Raw genomic sequence first — 17,358 nt, 5'->3', positions numbered from 1 at the left:
CACTTAACCCCAATTGCCTCAGCAAAAAAATAAAATAAATTTGGTGAAATGGAAAAAGAAAGCAACTCCTTAAAAAAAATTAACAAAATGGAAAAAAATACATTGAACAAAACAACTCCTTTAAAAGTGCAATTGGCCAAATACAAAAAGAGGTAAAAAAAGTTAACTAAGAAAATAATTCACTAAAAATTAAAATTGGAGAAATGGAAGTGAATGACTCAATGAGACATCAAGAATCAAACAAAATTTTTAAAAATGAAAAAATAGAAGCAAATGCAAAATACCTCATTGGAAAAACAACTGATCTGGAAAATAGATTCTAAAACGACAATCTAAGAATTATTGAACCACTTGAAAGCCACAATGAAAAAAAGGAGCCTGGACAGCATCTTTTAAGAAATCATCAAGGAAAACTGCCTGCATATCCTAGAATTAGAGAGTAAAATAGTCATTGAAAGAATCTATCAATTACCTTCTGAAAGACATCTCAAAATGAAAACTCCAAGGAATATAGTAGCTAAATTCCAGAATTATCAATTCAAGGCAAAATTACTGCAAGCAGCCAGAAAGAAACAATTCAAATATCAAGGAGCCACAATCAGGATAACCCAAGATCTAGAAACTTCCACATTAAAGAATCACAATATGATATTTTGAATTAATATGTTCTCTGGTATGTCTGATAAAAGAGAAACATAATTGGGGGTACATATGTATACACATGTGAATTGCAGTTTTGAATAGATGCTGAGTCATAGAGTTCCTTGAATCTGTGGCAGCTTTCAGGGTACTCACTTTGGAGGGGAAGGAGGAAGAAAAAAAGGAAGGAAGCAGGGAGAAGGGAAGGAAAGAAAGGAAGGAGAAAGGGAGGGAAGAAGAAAAGAAAGTATTTATTAAGAGCTTAAAACTCCAAAGGGAGTCACAAAGAGTTGGACACAACTGAAAGATGGCTGAGCAATAACAACAATGTATCAGGCACTGTGCTAATAATAATAATAATATTTATAGAATACTTGTAGACTAATTACTATGTGCCAGGCATTGTACTAAGTGCTTTACAAATATTACCTCATTTGATCCTCATAACAACCCTGGGAAGTGGGTGCTATAATTATCTCCATTTTACTATGAAGGAAACTGAAGAAAATAGAAATTAAGAATCCAGTGTTGCTCCAAGCACACAGCTAATAATTGTCAGTGCTAGATTTGAAGTCAAATCTTCTCTCCAGGTCCACCACTTGACTATCTCCTGAATTGATGTAGAAAAAGCATCTGAACAAAATCCAACACCCATTCCTATTCAAAACACTAGAGAGCATAGGAATAAATGGAGTTTTCCTTCAAATGATCAGTAGCATCTATTTAAAACCATGAGAAACATCATATGTAATAGAGATAAACTAGAAGCATTCCCAACGAGATCAATGTTAGCTATAGCAATAAGAGAAAACTATCCCTTGAGCCACCTTACTGAGTCAATCTACATTAAATGAAGAAAATATGAGAAGGAACTTAGATGTCTATTTAATATGGCTTTGAGAGCTGAGAAAGAACTCAAGATGGATCTTTTCATTTTATAAATGAAAGAACCAAGGACCAAAGAGATTCATTGAGTTGCTGGAGACCACACAGGTTGCAGAGAGGATCGGAACTAGAGTTTTGAACAAAATGCATTGCCCTTTGTTTTAGAACACACTGTCCCAGGGCCTTCTCGAGGCTGGGTGCTCCAGAGACCACCCCACCCCTGCACCCACAGCTGTTCTTTCTCCCCAGTCTGTATCCGGCTACCTTGGCTTTGGGTTGTGTCAAAATTAAGTCAAGGTCAGAAGGACCTCTGCAAGCTTGAAAAGGCTAGGCAGGTACACCAGCCTGAGACAGACATGGACCAGAATGATATTGATACCCAGAAGCCATAGCATGTCCCCTACGGTGCTGGGAAATATCAGAAATACCTCCTCCCCCCAGCCATCCCTAACCCATTCCCATTCCTTTTCTCATGTCTGTAGCCCTCTTGGTCATAAATAGCAGTTGGGAATCACAGTGTCTCTCCTGATGAGCCTCAGAGGATCAATCTCAGAATCCAACTAGATCTTTTACCTCCCAAAAGCTCAGGGCCAACTTAGATCTCTTAGTGCATAAGCCATCCACAAAAGCCAGTGCCAAGGCTTTTAGTCCCCAAATGTCAGTTCTTCTTCAGAGTCTCGATTCCCCAGAGATGCCTCCAGTCTATCCTGGCTAAAGACCACAAAGTCAGTTAATAACCATTTATTAAGCACCTACTATGTGTCAGGCACTGTCCTAACTGCTGGAGATATAAAAAAAAGGCAAAAGATGGTTCCAGCTCCAAGAGCTCACAATCTTTTGGGAGAGATGCCTTAAAAAGATTTTTTTTAACATATTCATGGATAATTTTTTAATATTGATCCTTGCATAGCCTGGTGTTTTAGATTTTCCCCTTCTTCTCCTCACCCCTCCCCTAAATGGCAAGCAATCGGATATATGTCATACATGTTAAAATATGTTAAATCCAATATGTGTAAATATATTTATACAATTCTCTTGCTGCACAAGAAAAATCAGATAAAAACGGAAAGAAAATGAGTAAGAAAACAAATTGCAAGTGAACAATGTCAAATAGAGTGAGAATACTATGTTGGGATCCACATTCAGTTCCCACAGTCCTCTCTCTGGGTCTTAAAAAGATTCTGACACTGTCTTTCCTCTCCCCAGAGGCCCCACAACATCCACTTTCTGCACTCCCTCCCAGGGCACAGCCAAAAGCCTTCAGTGCCCCTATAACTGCCCTACAGTTCAACATCTCCATCTCAGCGGTTTTGCCCCGGTAACTGCCTCCATCCAGATGCTCGTTCTCTCGATTCGGTACTTACCTTGCATTGAGGAGTATTCCTGCTCCTCACAAAAATCTCAAGGGGCCCATGGAGTGAGTCCTGCCCCCCTACATTCTTCAGAGCAGAGGTCCACCGAGTCATCGTTCATCTGGGTTTGGGGAAAGGGTACCTAACCACAGGGCTGACCCACCCCTACCAAACTTCCTCTTTTCCAAATGACAAAGGCACTGTTCCCCCCCCCACCTTCCTCATGAGCACTCCCCTCCTCCACTTCCCTCCTTCCTCTCTTCTCCCCTCCCCCCCAGCCTTCCTCAGCCTTACACCCCACAGCTTGGGGCTCTGCTGGCCTGTTTTCTCACTGCTACGACCTGCAAGTTCCCTCTTTCTGTAGCCATGCAGCTCTCTAAGCTGGCCAGGTCAGATCCTGCGCCCTCTGCTTTCTCTCTCTCTGGGCATAGTAAAGGCTGCCACAGATACAGCTGCTCTCCCCTTCATCCTGTCTCTTGGGGTGCGGCAGGTGGCAAATCAGGGGTTCGAGGGTGGAGCAAACCGAGGGGGCTCTAGAGGAACCAAGCCCCTGGGGCCTGTTACCCTCCCAAACAGCTTCCTGTGACACACGACTGAAAAACAGATTTCAGAAACCACAGGCACACACTCACTCACTAACATGTGCTCACACATAAACCCCAACCCAGGCTGAAAAACAGACATTAGAAAGTCACCTGTACACGTGATACACACAGCCCCCTCCCCCCCCCAAAGCCCACACCCACAGCAGGGATGTGTGGAGGGCTGTATATAATTGGGTACAAATTCAGTTTCAGGTACCATTTTTGGCCCATAAAGACACATAAAAGGTTCTCTAGCTTCTCATTGCCTTCCCCTTCCCCCCAACCCTCTAAGACTATGTACGGGAAGAAAGTGCCAACCCACAGAGTTAATGTTTATAAGCAGCAGAGGTCTTGATGTTCTGCATGGGTGAAAGGCATTTCCTCACTAGGACTTCCCTAGATAGTCAAATAGCAGACACCCTCATCTGTGCATCCAGGACATGCACATAGAGTAACAATTGCTAATACTTACAGAGCATTATAAGGTTTGCAAAGAGCTTTCCATATATTATCTTATTGGGTCCTCATCACAATTTGTGAGGTAGGTGCTATTATCATCCCCATTTTACAGATAAGGAAACAGTCCACCAAGTATTTAGGGCAGGATCTGAATTCACCTCTTCCCGACTCCACATCCATTGCTCTATCCAAATTGTATATGTACATACAAAAGTCTGCACCCATAAACAAATACAACTCAGAATGGTTTGTGGGGGATTCCGTGTTGGGGTGTGTGCTTCCATATCTAAGTGCTTCATGGGGAAGCCCTCAGGCCAGAAAACCTGAGAGCTCCTGGATGGTTATGAGGTAGCCCTTGGAGGGAGATGTCTCACTTTCTTATTGCAGTGAGAAGATTGGCAGGGATGAGGGAAGGCACAGAGGGTCAAAGGCAGGGATCCTTAGGAGACAGGAAGATGTAAACCAGAGCTAGTCCCATTAATGTAGAAGGAAGAGTATGGCAGGTTTGTTTTTGTTTTTCTCTACAGCATTTTATTTTTCCAAATACATGTCAAGATAGTTTTCAACACTTCATTTTTGTAAGACTTTATGTTCCAAATTTTTCTCCCTCCCTCTTTTACCTTCCTCCTCCCCAAGACAAGTAATCTGATATATGTTAAATAAATGCAATCCTTTTAAACATATTTCCACATTTGTCATGCTGTGCAAGAAAAATCAGACCAAAAGGAAAAAACACATGAGAAAGAAAAAGCAAGTAAACAAACAAAAAAGGTGGAAATATCATGCTTTCATCACATTCAGTCTCCATAGTTCTCTCTTTGGATTTGGATGGCTTTTTCCATCCCAAGTCTATTGGAATTATCTGCTGAAAAGAGCCAAGTCCATCACAGTTGATCTTCACATAATCTTGCTGATATTGTTGAGTATGATGGATTTATAATCAAGGACCAACTATGGTTCTTGTGGACCAATGTGAGCTTGGCAAGTCCATTCTGGTCTCTGGGGCCTCAGTTTCCCTGTCTGCAAAATAGGATAACAACCGTTCTTGTCCTGCTTTCCTCATAGTGAGAATGAATTGAGAATGCTCTTATGATTTAGAAACGTAATTTTATTTTGAGTTTGAGAATGATTTCTCCCTATCTTGTCTGAACTGGAATTGTAGCTTCTGCTTACTTGTCTGTCTTAGTACTAACTGGCATGGAAGCCTCTGACTCTTTTTTCCCCCCCATCTGAGCTGGTTCTCCTATCCTTAGGCAGCCTCCCAGGGGCTTCATCCATTTATTAGCCTTAGTCTTATTTTTAAAATTTTTTTATTGATTTCGTCCAGTGTTTCCCAAATACATGTAAAAAAATTCATATTCTTTTTTTTTTAATTTTGAATTCCAAATTCTCTTCCTTTCTCCAAATCCTCTCCCTTTCTTGAGAAGGCAAGCAGTTCAATGCAAAACTTAGTTACAAAAGAAAACAAACCAAAAAACAGGAAAAAATAAAGAAAGCTTAAATAAAAGTCTGCTTCAACATGCATTGGGAATTCCTCAGTCTTCTCTCTGGAGGTGGAGAGCACTTTTCTTTCTTTTTTAATTATAATTTTATTTAATTTTATTTTTTTATTGAAGCTCTTTATTTTCAAAACATATGCAAGGATACTTTTTCAACATTAACCCTTGCAAAATTTGTGTTCTAATTTCCCCCCCTTTTCCCACCCTCTCCCCTAGATGGTAAGTAATCTAATATATGTTAAACATGGTAGAAATATATGTAAATCCAATATAGGCATATGTATTTATACAATTATCTTGTTGTATAAGAAAAAGCAGATCAAAAAGGAAAAAAAGTAAAATTCAACCCCTCCCCCAAAAAACAACAACAACAACAAAAGTAGTGGAAATGGAGAGCACTTTTCTTTATGGATTGTTTATAATAGCTTTGGACCCCTGCCTTGATCAGAGTTACTTTATTACCTCATTGGTGTCAGCACTCCTGCAGCTCAGAACTCAAGCAGGGATCCATCCACAGGAGCCTTTTCCAGGGGCAGGGATCACAGGTGAGCACCACCACACTTAGATATCATTTTATTACAGTGAATATCTTCTCACTCAACAAACTCTATTTGGGAGGAAATCAAGGACTGAGAAAAAGGCTCTGGCCTTGGTGATCTAGTTACCTGTAGCAACCCCAGGGAAAGAGTTTTTTAGCCTGGAAAGAATCAAAGAAGGCTATTTGATGGAATTACCATCCTTGGCAAGAAAATTATTATTACTAACAGTAAAAAAAATTAATAGATTACATTATCATAATATTATATGGTTTATAATATGTTTCCACAAAAATCCTGGGAGACTAAGCAGTAGCAATAGTAAATGGCAAGAGTAATTGAATAATATAGAATATTATAATTAATAAAATATACTATATTATGTAATATATATAATTATATATAATGTATTATACAAATATTATATTTAAAATATACTATATAAAATACTATAATATGCTTAATTATATATAATCAATATAATATAACCATTATGTATTATAATATTAATAATACATAAGAGCTTTTGACTTGTCTTGGGTCATTAGATGAGTATCTGAGGTAGAATTCTAATCCGGAGCTTCTCACTTCTAGTCTAAGACTGTTGTACTTTCTGAGGTAAGGGATTTCCCTGGGATCCTCTTGGACTTGGTCCTCAGACCTTGGTTGGTCCTGGGTGGGCCTGGATTAGGGGCCTGGGCAGGGCAGGAGAGGAACTAGCTGTATCAGCCTCCGGAGGAACAGTCTGTGGAATTTGAAAGATGGGGCCAAACTGGAGGGACATTCCAAGAGCATTGAGCAGACAGGAAGAATTTGGGTCAGACACTCAGGGAAAGGGAAGGGGAGGGGATCAAACTTTTTTGGAGCCCAAGGGGGTTTGGAATTCTCTTAGTGGCCAGGCCAATTTAAATCAGCTAAATTCTGGATAGAACAAACGAGATAATACCTGTCTACGCCTGGCACTTAGTAGGTGCTTAATAAATACTTGTTCTTTTTCCTTTTTAGAAATATTTTGGGACTTTTCCTGAGTCCTTTTCCTGAGTCTTAGACCAGGTCAAAGCATTTCAGAGCAGATCCTGGGGATAGCAAACAACAACATAATAATAAATATAATAAAAAATAAAATAGTATTAATAAAATAAAATATCAGTTACATAAAATCTAAAATAAGTATATAAAATATAAAGCATAAATATAAAAACAATCAATTACATAAAATCTAAAAAATATATAAAATATAAAGCATAAATATAGAAACAAAATAGATTTTGTTTGTTAAAGTATTAATATGTAAATATATAAAAAATATATAAATGAAATGAATAATAATATAGTGATCATATTAGTAAATAATAACAGTGCTTTAAGGTTTGCAAAGCACTTTATGCAAATGATTTCATTTGATTTTGACAACGACTTTTTAAAGTAGGTCCTATCATCATTCCCATTTTACAAATGAGGAAATTGAGACTGAGAGAAGCATGCAGATTTAAAGATGGAATGAATTTTAATGGTTATCAATTCCAACTCTGTCATTTTACAGAGGAAGAAATTGAAACTCAAGGAAGCTGAGTTTCCCAGGATCTCTCAGACAAATGAATGCCCAAAGTAGGATTTGAATCCCCTATCTCCCAGAATCCAAAGCTCATACTTTACTTGCTCCCCTTCATACAGACACCTCATAGAATCTCAGAGTGTTGGAATAAAAATAGTATTGGACTCAGAACTGTTTAGTTTTGGGTTCAAATCCCACTAGGATGCCTTGTGATTCTGAATAATATTTCAAAGACCGAGTCTTAATTTTTCCTTCTACAAAATTACTTATAATACCTGATTTACCCATTTGACAGGATTATTATTGTGAGTCTCAAATGATTATGATTGAAATAAAATACTCCCCAAATTTTAAAGTTTGTGGGCAACAGCTTTACTGGAGTCAGTAAACTCATAATAATAGTGAATATAGTAGGATAATAACAAATAATAATAACAACAATATAATAGCACTTTCCAGATTGCAAAGCACTTTATATGTATTATCTTATTTTTTTCATCACAACAGCTCTAGGAAGTTATTATCATCTTCATTTTTACAGCTGAGATAAACATAGGTGAAATGACTTGGCCAGAACAGCACAGCTAGTTAAATGTCTGGAGCAGAATTTGAACTAAGGTCTTCCTGACTAAGCCTAGGATTTTTCATGATCACTTTAAACATGTCTCTCTCCCTATTGAAAATGTTGCACTGGTTCCTTGCTTGGAGAAAATTGAGAACTTTCTTTCTTTCTTCTCTGTCTTTCTTTCTTTCTTTCTTTCTTTCTTTCTTTCTTTCTTTCTTTCTTTCTTTCTTTCTTTCTTTCTTTCTTTCTTTCTTTCTTTCGAATTCTTTCTAAGTTCATTGACCAGCTAGAACTCAGATGGATGTACACTTGGAGGAGCTGCTTTTCCTTCACAAAAATTCTTTAAAAGTGAATTGACAGATCAGCTTGTCCCTTTTGGACTCTTGTTTCTCCCTTCTCTGTTTCAGTGATAGCAGCATGGGCTGAAAGGGGCTGGTTTTGGTGCACAGGCCCATGGGAGTTACCTGTGCTTTTTTGCCCACTTGCAATCAGAGGTTCCTGAGAATATACTTTCATAGTCCAAGAGATGGCAGCAAGCACAGCAGTAAAAGTCCCAGCAGTGGCAGAAAGGGACATGTGCTTGTCCACTTGGCCTGAGTGGGAGCTCATGGACAATTTTCCTTAAGCCCACCCTCCTGTGTCATAGGGGGGCTAGGATTTAGTTCTCCTAGGCAGTAGGATTCTAGGTGGGATGCAGCACCAAGCTTGGAGTGATTGGACACATCATTTGTGACATCAAGTTCAGGTGGTCCTAACTTTGAGAATTTGAAGTTTTGACCTTCTAGAGAGGAAAGGGATATCTGAAGGATGTGCTTCTTAGGGAAAGAAGGGAATTTCCTTTTTATTCCTTCCCATTTCTCCAGCCTAGCTGGAAGAACAAGGAAAGGATGGGTGACTTGGGAAAGCAGATGAGTTGGCTCTTGCCGCCCCTCTAATAATAGTAAAAATTTATATAGTGCTTTAAGATTTGCTTTTACATTGAGTGATTCAGACAGTGTAGGTCAGGTGGGTGCTGTTTGTTCAGAAGCCTGTTAATGAATTAATTAACAATATTATTGTTATTTTTGCAAATTCCTCAAAGCTTTGTAGGTACTGTATTTGTATCACTTCAGCCCTGGAACTCACACTTTGAAAGTACTTTCTGCCCCTGAGACCCCTCTAGTTCATTGGTAAGTGGAAGGCTCTTCTCCCAGAACTTCCATTCAAAGACTGCACCCAGGCTATTTTCCACCAGGCCAATCTCCTATAGTCTACAGACTATAGATAGAATCGCATAATTCCCTCCACCTCTACCTTCTCCATCTCTCTTTTCAGCTCCTTTTGTGTGTGCTGTCTTCCCCTCCAGAACTGGAAGCTCCTTGAGGTCAAAGGTTGTCTTTTCTTTTGCATTTATTTGTATTATCAAAATTTATCAGATTGCTTGGTTCATAGTAAACTCTTTTTTTTTTTTTTTTTTTTTTTTTTGCTGAGGCAATTGGAGTTAAGTGACTTTCCCAGGATCACACAGCCAGGAAGTGTTGTGTCTAGGTCATATTTGAACTCAGGTCCTCCTGACTTCAGGACTGGTGCTCTACCCACTGCACCACATAGCTGCCCCCATAGTAAACTCTTAATAAATATTTATTAACTTGCTGTTTATGCGCCCCTATAATTCCTTTTTTTTCTGTGTGGTGAAATACTGTCCCATACCAAAATAAACCTATTGTTTACCCTGAGTGCTTGTTCAGGAGCTAGGGGATCATTTCTAGGTGGGGGCATAATGTGCCAGAGAGAAAACCCCTGTTTTGGGTAAATCATCAATATTAGACCCCATCTTTGGGAGCCTAGAGACTTGGGGGGCCTTGGGCCACAGGCTACATTATTACCTTAGAAACTCCAAATCTTATTTCTTTTGCAGATGATGAGATTGAAGCCCAGAGAAAGAAAAATATTTGCCCAAGCTCTTTCATTGAGTTTGCTGATTCCATTTCTGGGCATCCTCAATCATTAGGAAGTTTGTCTAATAATCAAACTGTGTTACTTCCACTAGAATACCGCAAGGGAGAAGGTGCTCACTACTTCTGGCCGGTGCTCATAATTAGGAAAGTTTGCTTACCCAGCATCAGTTTCTGGTCTCAAGCCTCAGAGGAGGGCCAAGAGTCTTCTTTCTTTGCACCCTTGACTGTTCCTTGACAAAAAAAGTTCTCACAAAGACCACTGGTTACCAAAGAGGCAGCGATGGCGAGCCCAGTGCCACAGAGCAGAGTCAGCACAGCCAAAGTGATTCTCCGATAATTTATTCAGAATTTTAATATAAACAGTTAATTGTTCAATGGTTTACACACAGCAAGATTTTTTTTTATATATTCAAAGGCATCTCTGTACATGTCACTGCTTGGCTCTTTGTATGAAAACATTGAAAAAAGTAATCAAGCTTTTTTTTGTTTTGTTTTTCTCAGTTTTTTCTTAGTTTTTTTAATTTTTTTTCTAAACCATGGCACATTTGATCCTTTTTACACATTATTGTCAAGCTGGAGGCATCTGCAAGAGGAACTAGCACATTCTAGACTCTTCTCAGGAACTCCTGAGGCAACTGGGAGCCTGGTTCACCTTTTAATGGCCCCAAGTCAAACCCCACTGAGTACTCTTTCCAGATTTGGCCCCTTCACAAACCATTGCTCTAACTCTTAAGCTGTACCATCATCTCCTCTTCCTTCTTCTCCCTGAACTTAGAGACCCTGGATAATTTGGGGAAAGGTGAGTGGTACCATTGAAAATTATTTCCCACAAGAAACCAATGCATTCTCAGCATATATAATGCCGAGTTTTATGAAAGACAGACGCAGTCATCCATTGGCAAGAAAGCCTGGGAAATCTCCCAAAAGGGAGAAGTATGGCCCAAGACTTTCGGGGAGCAGACAGATGCTAGGTAGCCCACAACGGCCATAGCTGGGAATGGTAAGTGCAGCCTGTGGGACCCATCTACTAAGGCAGGGAGGCCCACGATACATTCTAACTAGACTGGAAAGCTACTCTCCTGCTAAGGCCAAAGGGAGCCTGTTTTGTAGGCAGCGTGGAATCCCCGTTCCCAGTTCCCACTCTGTTGCATTCACTGCTGACTTAATGAAAGTCTGAGTAAGGCAGACTTCAGAGCTAACCTGGGGATGACCAGAAGAGCAGAATTCAGCCTCTTCTTCCTTCCCAGCTACTTTGGCCAAAGAAGCCTCCCTCTGCAGCCAGGGCTGGCTCTCCTCCCACTGGAATAAAGGGCTGTTGAGCAACTCAAAATGCAAAAACTGATTTTCACTTTGAAGCCATCCCATCTTTTTCTTGGGCCTTTCCACGGGAGTCTTAATTATACAGATACAATCAAACACTGGAAAAATAACAAAGGACTCAGGGTTCCGAGTCACCAGAGTTAGGGAGAGCCAAGCAAGAGAGACCAGTTCTAACTGAAATATATAGAAAGTTGTAATGAATCTTATCATCCCCTAAAGCGTCACGTCTTTCTCCAGCTGAATTCCAAAGCATCTGGAATAAGAACCTGGCTGAGGTTTAGTTCGGCCGGATTTGGTACAAGGTGACTGGGGCTGGGCCCCCGAAGGAGCAGGAAGATGAAGTCTTCTCTTCACCGCTCACCAAAGCCTCTGAGAAACCCTATCCAAGAATATTTACGGCCCAGAACTCATTGAGGAAGAATGACAGAAGTCTCCATAATCAGTTGGTCTCAGGGATCTTTCAAAGTTGTCTTTCTCCTATCCTGAGGGAAACTTGTTAACTTTAGTCCCTCCTTTCAGAAACTAAACGAGCCAGCTGGCCATCAGAGCTCAAGAATCCCTGTAAATCTGCTTCCCACACACACTATTAGAGGCCAAAGCTTTCCACAGCCGAGCTCAGCTGAATACGGCCAAGTTAGCTGAGAGAGAATGCAGTAGAATGCTGAGATCGGAGGACAATAACTGTTTAAGGCTGAAGTCTACCAGCTGTCACCCAGTTAGGCACTGAGACTTAGGGAGAGAATACAGCCGAAGCACAATTCCCTTCCCACTCCTGCTTCTTCTCCCCCCTCCTCTGTCCCCTGCCTGGACATCTCATCAGAGGCACATCCAAGCCCATGACCTCCTCCAAACACAGTTCTTAGATCCCCTTCCCCATTCTTGTTGGAACCTTCAGATCCAAGAAGAGAAAATTCTGTTTTTTTGACAGATGAAATAATTTTTCCCTAGGATTCTCCCTGTTCACAGCCAGATGAAGGTTAAAGCTAAGTGGACTGCCTCTTCCCTACACCTACACCAAACTTGGGGTTGTCTCAGCCACAGCTGGTCATCCGAAGCACCGATTTAGTCTTATCACTGAAGCTACCCACGTAGCTGTCACACCGGTTACTCAAGGACCAAGGGTTCACACTCAAGGACCAAGGGTTCACACTCAAGGACCAAGGGTTCACACTCAAGGACCAAAGGTTCACACTCAACAAGATGCAAACACTGGCTTTCTGCAAGATTTCTGCCTACTCTTCACTCCATTAATAAGCTTCTCCCTCACAGATCTGCATTAACCAAGCCTTGCTACATATATCCACAATGTGCAAGCACATACATGCACAACTCAAGAAAGAGAGAGACAGATTGAAGCAATTCTGTTGTGCACAGTAAAATACTAGGGAAAGGAAAAAAAAAAAACAAGCTGTTAATGATTTTGGCACTTTATGATGCCCGTGGAGTATAGAGACTCCTATTAGTATTGAGCTTCCCAGCCCTCACAGGCTAAACCCAGAACATGGTCACCCTGCTCCAATGAACAGTCTGAGTCCTGTGTTTTAGAGGGGCAAGAGAGGTCAGATTAAGGTCTCTTAATAGCCAATCCAGGCTGTGCCAGTTTCCTCTTTTTTTCTTTGAATATATGCTGCATTGTAAAAATTAGCATTTTTAATTGCATTTCTTCCATCCAAAGAATAAGATGGAAAAAAAAATTCATGTTGTACATTTGAGTAGAGGTCCAGCACCAAGTGCACCTGGGGGCCCAAATGGGGAAAGTACACATTTTTTTTTAAACAATGGCAATAGCTCAACCTTTGTAAGTTCTGCACCCTCCCTCCCCCGTGAAGACTTCCCCCCAAATGACCAAACCAAACAACAGATTTGTACTCATGAGGCTCTAACAGGTGGCTGAGACCACAAAGTTCTGACGGAAGAATTGGATCCATTCCTGAGGGTAGGAACTAGGAGAGACATGGATGCTTCATTTCAGATGGCAATCTCTTACTGAGTCTCCCTGGGAGAAACAGCATGGACTAGAGCCATATGGCAAGGTAAAAAATTATGGCGATTCTGAAATGGTATTCTATTTTATAACGGGGTTGGGGGAAAGGTTAGAAGAGGAATGGGGGAACAACACATATGGGGGTCCCTATTCCACTCATTAGATCACATGAGGAGGGACCACATCTTTCTAACTGAGTCTGCCCACACTGGCTCCTGTAGGTCCCCAGCATTGCCATCCACTGACATTAATCATTCTGGTTCAAACTGGCGCCAGACAAAGCTGCTTCCAGTCCAAACCCATCCCTCATTGAAGACATCCTTACAAGACTGAGGTAGACTGTGACAGAAGAGGAAAAAACATCATCACACTGCATCCTCCTGCAAATTTTTCAGCAATAAAAATTGACACACTTTTTGATTTCTTAAGAAAACAAATTTTTACAGTGATTTATATTATATTAAAATAAATAAATTTTATTTTCCTAATAAGAAAACCTTTCTGAATTAGAAAAAATGTGAGAATACATCTCTCTTCTTTCCTGATAATGTAGTGTTGAGCCACTCACTACTACCTACAGGCTACTAGGGAAAACACAAAGCCCTACCTCGATCTCCTCAGGGTGACTTTTGAGTGCATGCCCTCTTCCATTTGCACTTTTGCCCAATCAAACCCACTACAATCTTTCAAGGACTACCACTTTCATGCTGTCTGTACAAGGGGGAATCCCCCGTGCATAGTCCAGATTTCTTTTTCACTTGTATCCCTGACCAAGAAGTTATGAGGCTGGAGGGGAGATCATTATTACTTCTCAATCCTGTTCTTAATCACAATTTTGGGAAGGGAGAAGCAGCATCCGGAAGCCTGCAGGCCACGGAACACCTGAGAACGAGTGGGCAAGCAAGGGAGCGTGGTCAAGGGAGAGCAGATGCCACCACAACCTCAGGGGCGATCGATGGGAGCAACCTTCTGAGAAACTGGATTATGGTATCTGCTCCGAGTTGCCATAGTTACCCAATGAGGAACAGCTATGGTTTAAGGGCCATAGATAAACCACAATACATGGACATTAAGGCCTGTATTTCACTCCTCACCATCCACCCAGCAGGCTCTACCTTTGCCCAGCTCCAGGTCAAGATGGAGCTGCGCTGGTCAAAGGCGAAGCCTTTGCCAGGGAGCAAGTCACCATCTGGGAGAGCCTTGGAAGCTACCGCTTCTCCCCATCTGCCCTGCAGAGAAGACACAGGTCAGGATAGAACATCTGTCTTCAGATGCTCTCTACAGACACTTGTTAATGAGGGTCTATGTTGTTTTTTCAGAGTATTTGGGCCGGGAGGGCTTTCCTCCTGCATTTATATACTTTTCCTCTAGCATTTATGGAAAACACACAATAGAGAGAGAGAAAGCTGGACAGATATGGGAATGAAAGGGATATTTGAGAGCATCCAAGAAGGAGGAAAAGGGGAGATGGGTCCAGGAGCAGGAAAAATGGAGAGTGAAGCAGGGGGAGAAGAAAATGAACAAGAAAGAATAAGAGGGAGCAAAAGGAGATAAGAGGAGGAAAAAGAAGGGAGGAAAGGCTAGGAGAGAGGGAACACTAAGAGATGAAAAGGAGAAGGGACGATGAAGAGAGCAGAAGGAGGAGTGAGAGAAGAGAGAGGAGATCTGTGTCTATCACACCTGCCCCTACTGAGGCTTCAGCTCACAGCTCTTGGCACACATACACACACACACGTACATACACGCACACACACACAAATGAAATAAATCAGGAACCTATCTCTAAAGCCTCATCAAGTACAAAGTCAACTTATGCCTCTTGGCTCCTTGGCTTGTGATCAGCTAAAATCAGTTCACTCTCAGACCACAGAAACCACACCTGCAGAACACAGACCAAAAAAGCCCAAACCTAAGAATCAAAAACAGTCAATAATTTAGATGAAGTTAATGTTTAAAACTTTAAAAAATTAAATATGTCTAAACCCAACAAAGGTGTGTTCTAGGTTGCCATGGCCGGGGGTAAGGGAAGGAGAGAGCTGGAGATCTCCACCCAACTGACTTTTTTCCTGGCTTTTTTTTTGGTCTTGAAAGGATCCCCAGCTTCAAGTTGAACCCCACTTTTCTCCACTTATACCCCCAGAGATCCTGGCTCCCGGAAAACGCAATCTCCAAACATAAACGAGAAAGTGAGAGAGGGAAGGGATAAGCATGACGGTCTCATAAAAAAAAACCATTGGTTTGGGGGCACAGTCACCCCCACAAACTAGAGGAGGAGAAAGAGGCACATGCCCCTAAGGAGTCCAAAGCCCCTGTGAGAATGATAAAAGAGTCTTCCATTGATGTGTATACACTGAGGGAGACACGCTGGAAGTACAGACACAACACAGACACACGTGTGCACACTCACACGGGCACACATACACACAAGCGCACACAATCAAGGGCTTGAGACCCATGAAAAAGTGTGAGAGCAGCAGCTATTGGTCAATCTGAGGAACTAACATAACTGATTTGTGTTTTTTTTTTTCTTAAAAAATGTTTCAGTCTTAAACAAAAACGTTTTCTGGGGAGCATCCTGAAAAGCCTGGAATTTTGCTGGAAAAGGATTTGAGTATGGGTCGTTTGTGGTTTGGTTGGTTGGCTCCCCCTGCCCCCATTTTTGAAAGTTTTTCCCCCCCACAAACAAGGGCTTTCCTCGAAGAAACCTGGACCCTGGCAAAAATGTCCTGTGCTCACAAACACGGCCAGCCAACTTCTCTCGGAGCTTCCCGTTTGCGAGGTGGTGACCAGAAGGCCGGCAGCCCCAGGACACGGGTTTCACAGTGAGGTCCACAGACAGCCAGGTATGACAGAAAGAACGTGGCCGGAATCACTGGGCCGACTGCACAGAATCGAGAAGGGGGAGAAATGGGAAGGAGGGGAGGGTCTGAGTCGTGTGTCAGTCACACGGTGGCAGCAATCAGAGGAATCCTGAGATTTCCCGGAGCGGGGCAGGCCGTCCATCCGGTGAGAACATCAAAGCCCCAGGGGGAGCCCGAAACACTCATCCCCAAGAGGGAAACGTTAGGAAGGGTTTGACCGTGGCAAGGAGAGGATGCGTCCGTTCTTCTTGCCCCCATTCATGTGGGTATAAGGTATCCGCTCCTCATAGTTCCCCTTAAGGCCCAGCGATGGCCCATTGTCCCTCCCCAGGACCTCATCCCTCTGCGAGTAAGAAGAAGGGTCCAGGGGGATGCTCTCCATGTTTTCAAAGTCCATCTCAAACTCCTCGCTCTCAGGAGGCTTGTTTTCCTCACTGTAAAAAAAGGAGACCTCCCGGAAGCTGGGATGAAGGTCATCCTTTAGCATCTCGATGATCTCAAGGAAGGTGGGGCGCATCTTGGGGTTGTACTGCCAGCACATCTGCATTAGGCTGTTCCTGGAAAAGGAGACAGAGAGTTTTTTCAGGCTGAATAACCTTTGCATGGGCACTGAGGAAGTCTCAGTTCAAATATTGCCTTGGTCCCTTAATAATATTGTGACTTTGGCTGTTAGTTCAGCACTTAGCTCCCTCATCAGGAAAACAGAGGGTGCACGGGGGTTGGAGCAGTTGTGGAGTTTTCTCTCCAGCTCCAAGCCTCTCCTCCTGGGATCCCTTCCTTTCCTGTAAACACAGAACCAGGACTCTAGGAGCTTCTAGAGACCTGGGGTCATGTGGGCGCCAAGGGGCTCCTTTCTGCTGCTGCTGCTGCTAGGCTTCCATAGGGATGGCCAGCCTCTGGAAAGGGTGAAGAGGCAGCCTCCAGCCAGATTCAAGGAAAGAGTGAACATGGGCAAAGTAAATACAAGATTTGAAAATAAGAAATACTTAATGGCTGTTATTCTGGCTTTGTAGGGACATGAGGTAGAGTCACAAAATGACAGGAGGTCAGAGCTGGGAGGGCCCTTAGAACTCAGGAGGTCAGGGCTGGGAAGGCCCTTAGAACCCAGGAGGTCAGAGCTGGGAGGGTCCTTAGAACCCAGGAGGTCAGAGCTGGGAGGGCCCTTAGAACCCAGTGTCAGAG

The 17,358-nt window shown here is 42.1% G+C and overlaps 1 protein-coding gene across 2 annotated transcripts in view; it reads right to left on the bottom strand.

Annotated features, from left to right (window-relative positions):
- Positions 1-10,334: 10,334 nt before the first annotated feature.
- The window catches only part of INSR (insulin receptor), a 153,260-nt gene continuing 146,236 nt past the window's right edge, over positions 10,335-17,358 (bottom strand). For both annotated transcript variants that reach the window (XM_051972544.1, XM_051972545.1), the window contains exon 22: positions 10,335-16,733. In XM_051972544.1, coding sequence (XP_051828504.1) covers positions 16,379-16,733 — 355 coding nt within the window. In that variant the 3' untranslated portion in view covers positions 10,335-16,378. The remainder of the gene's footprint in view (positions 16,734-17,358) is intronic.

Source organism: Antechinus flavipes, chromosome 1, assembly GCF_016432865.1.
Source record: "Antechinus flavipes isolate AdamAnt ecotype Samford, QLD, Australia chromosome 1, AdamAnt_v2, whole genome shotgun sequence".
NCBI lineage: Eukaryota > Metazoa > Chordata > Mammalia > Dasyuromorphia > Dasyuridae > Antechinus > Antechinus flavipes.
Note: the sequence above shows the minus strand (reverse complement) of the source record. Positions and strands in the feature narration are given on the sequence as shown.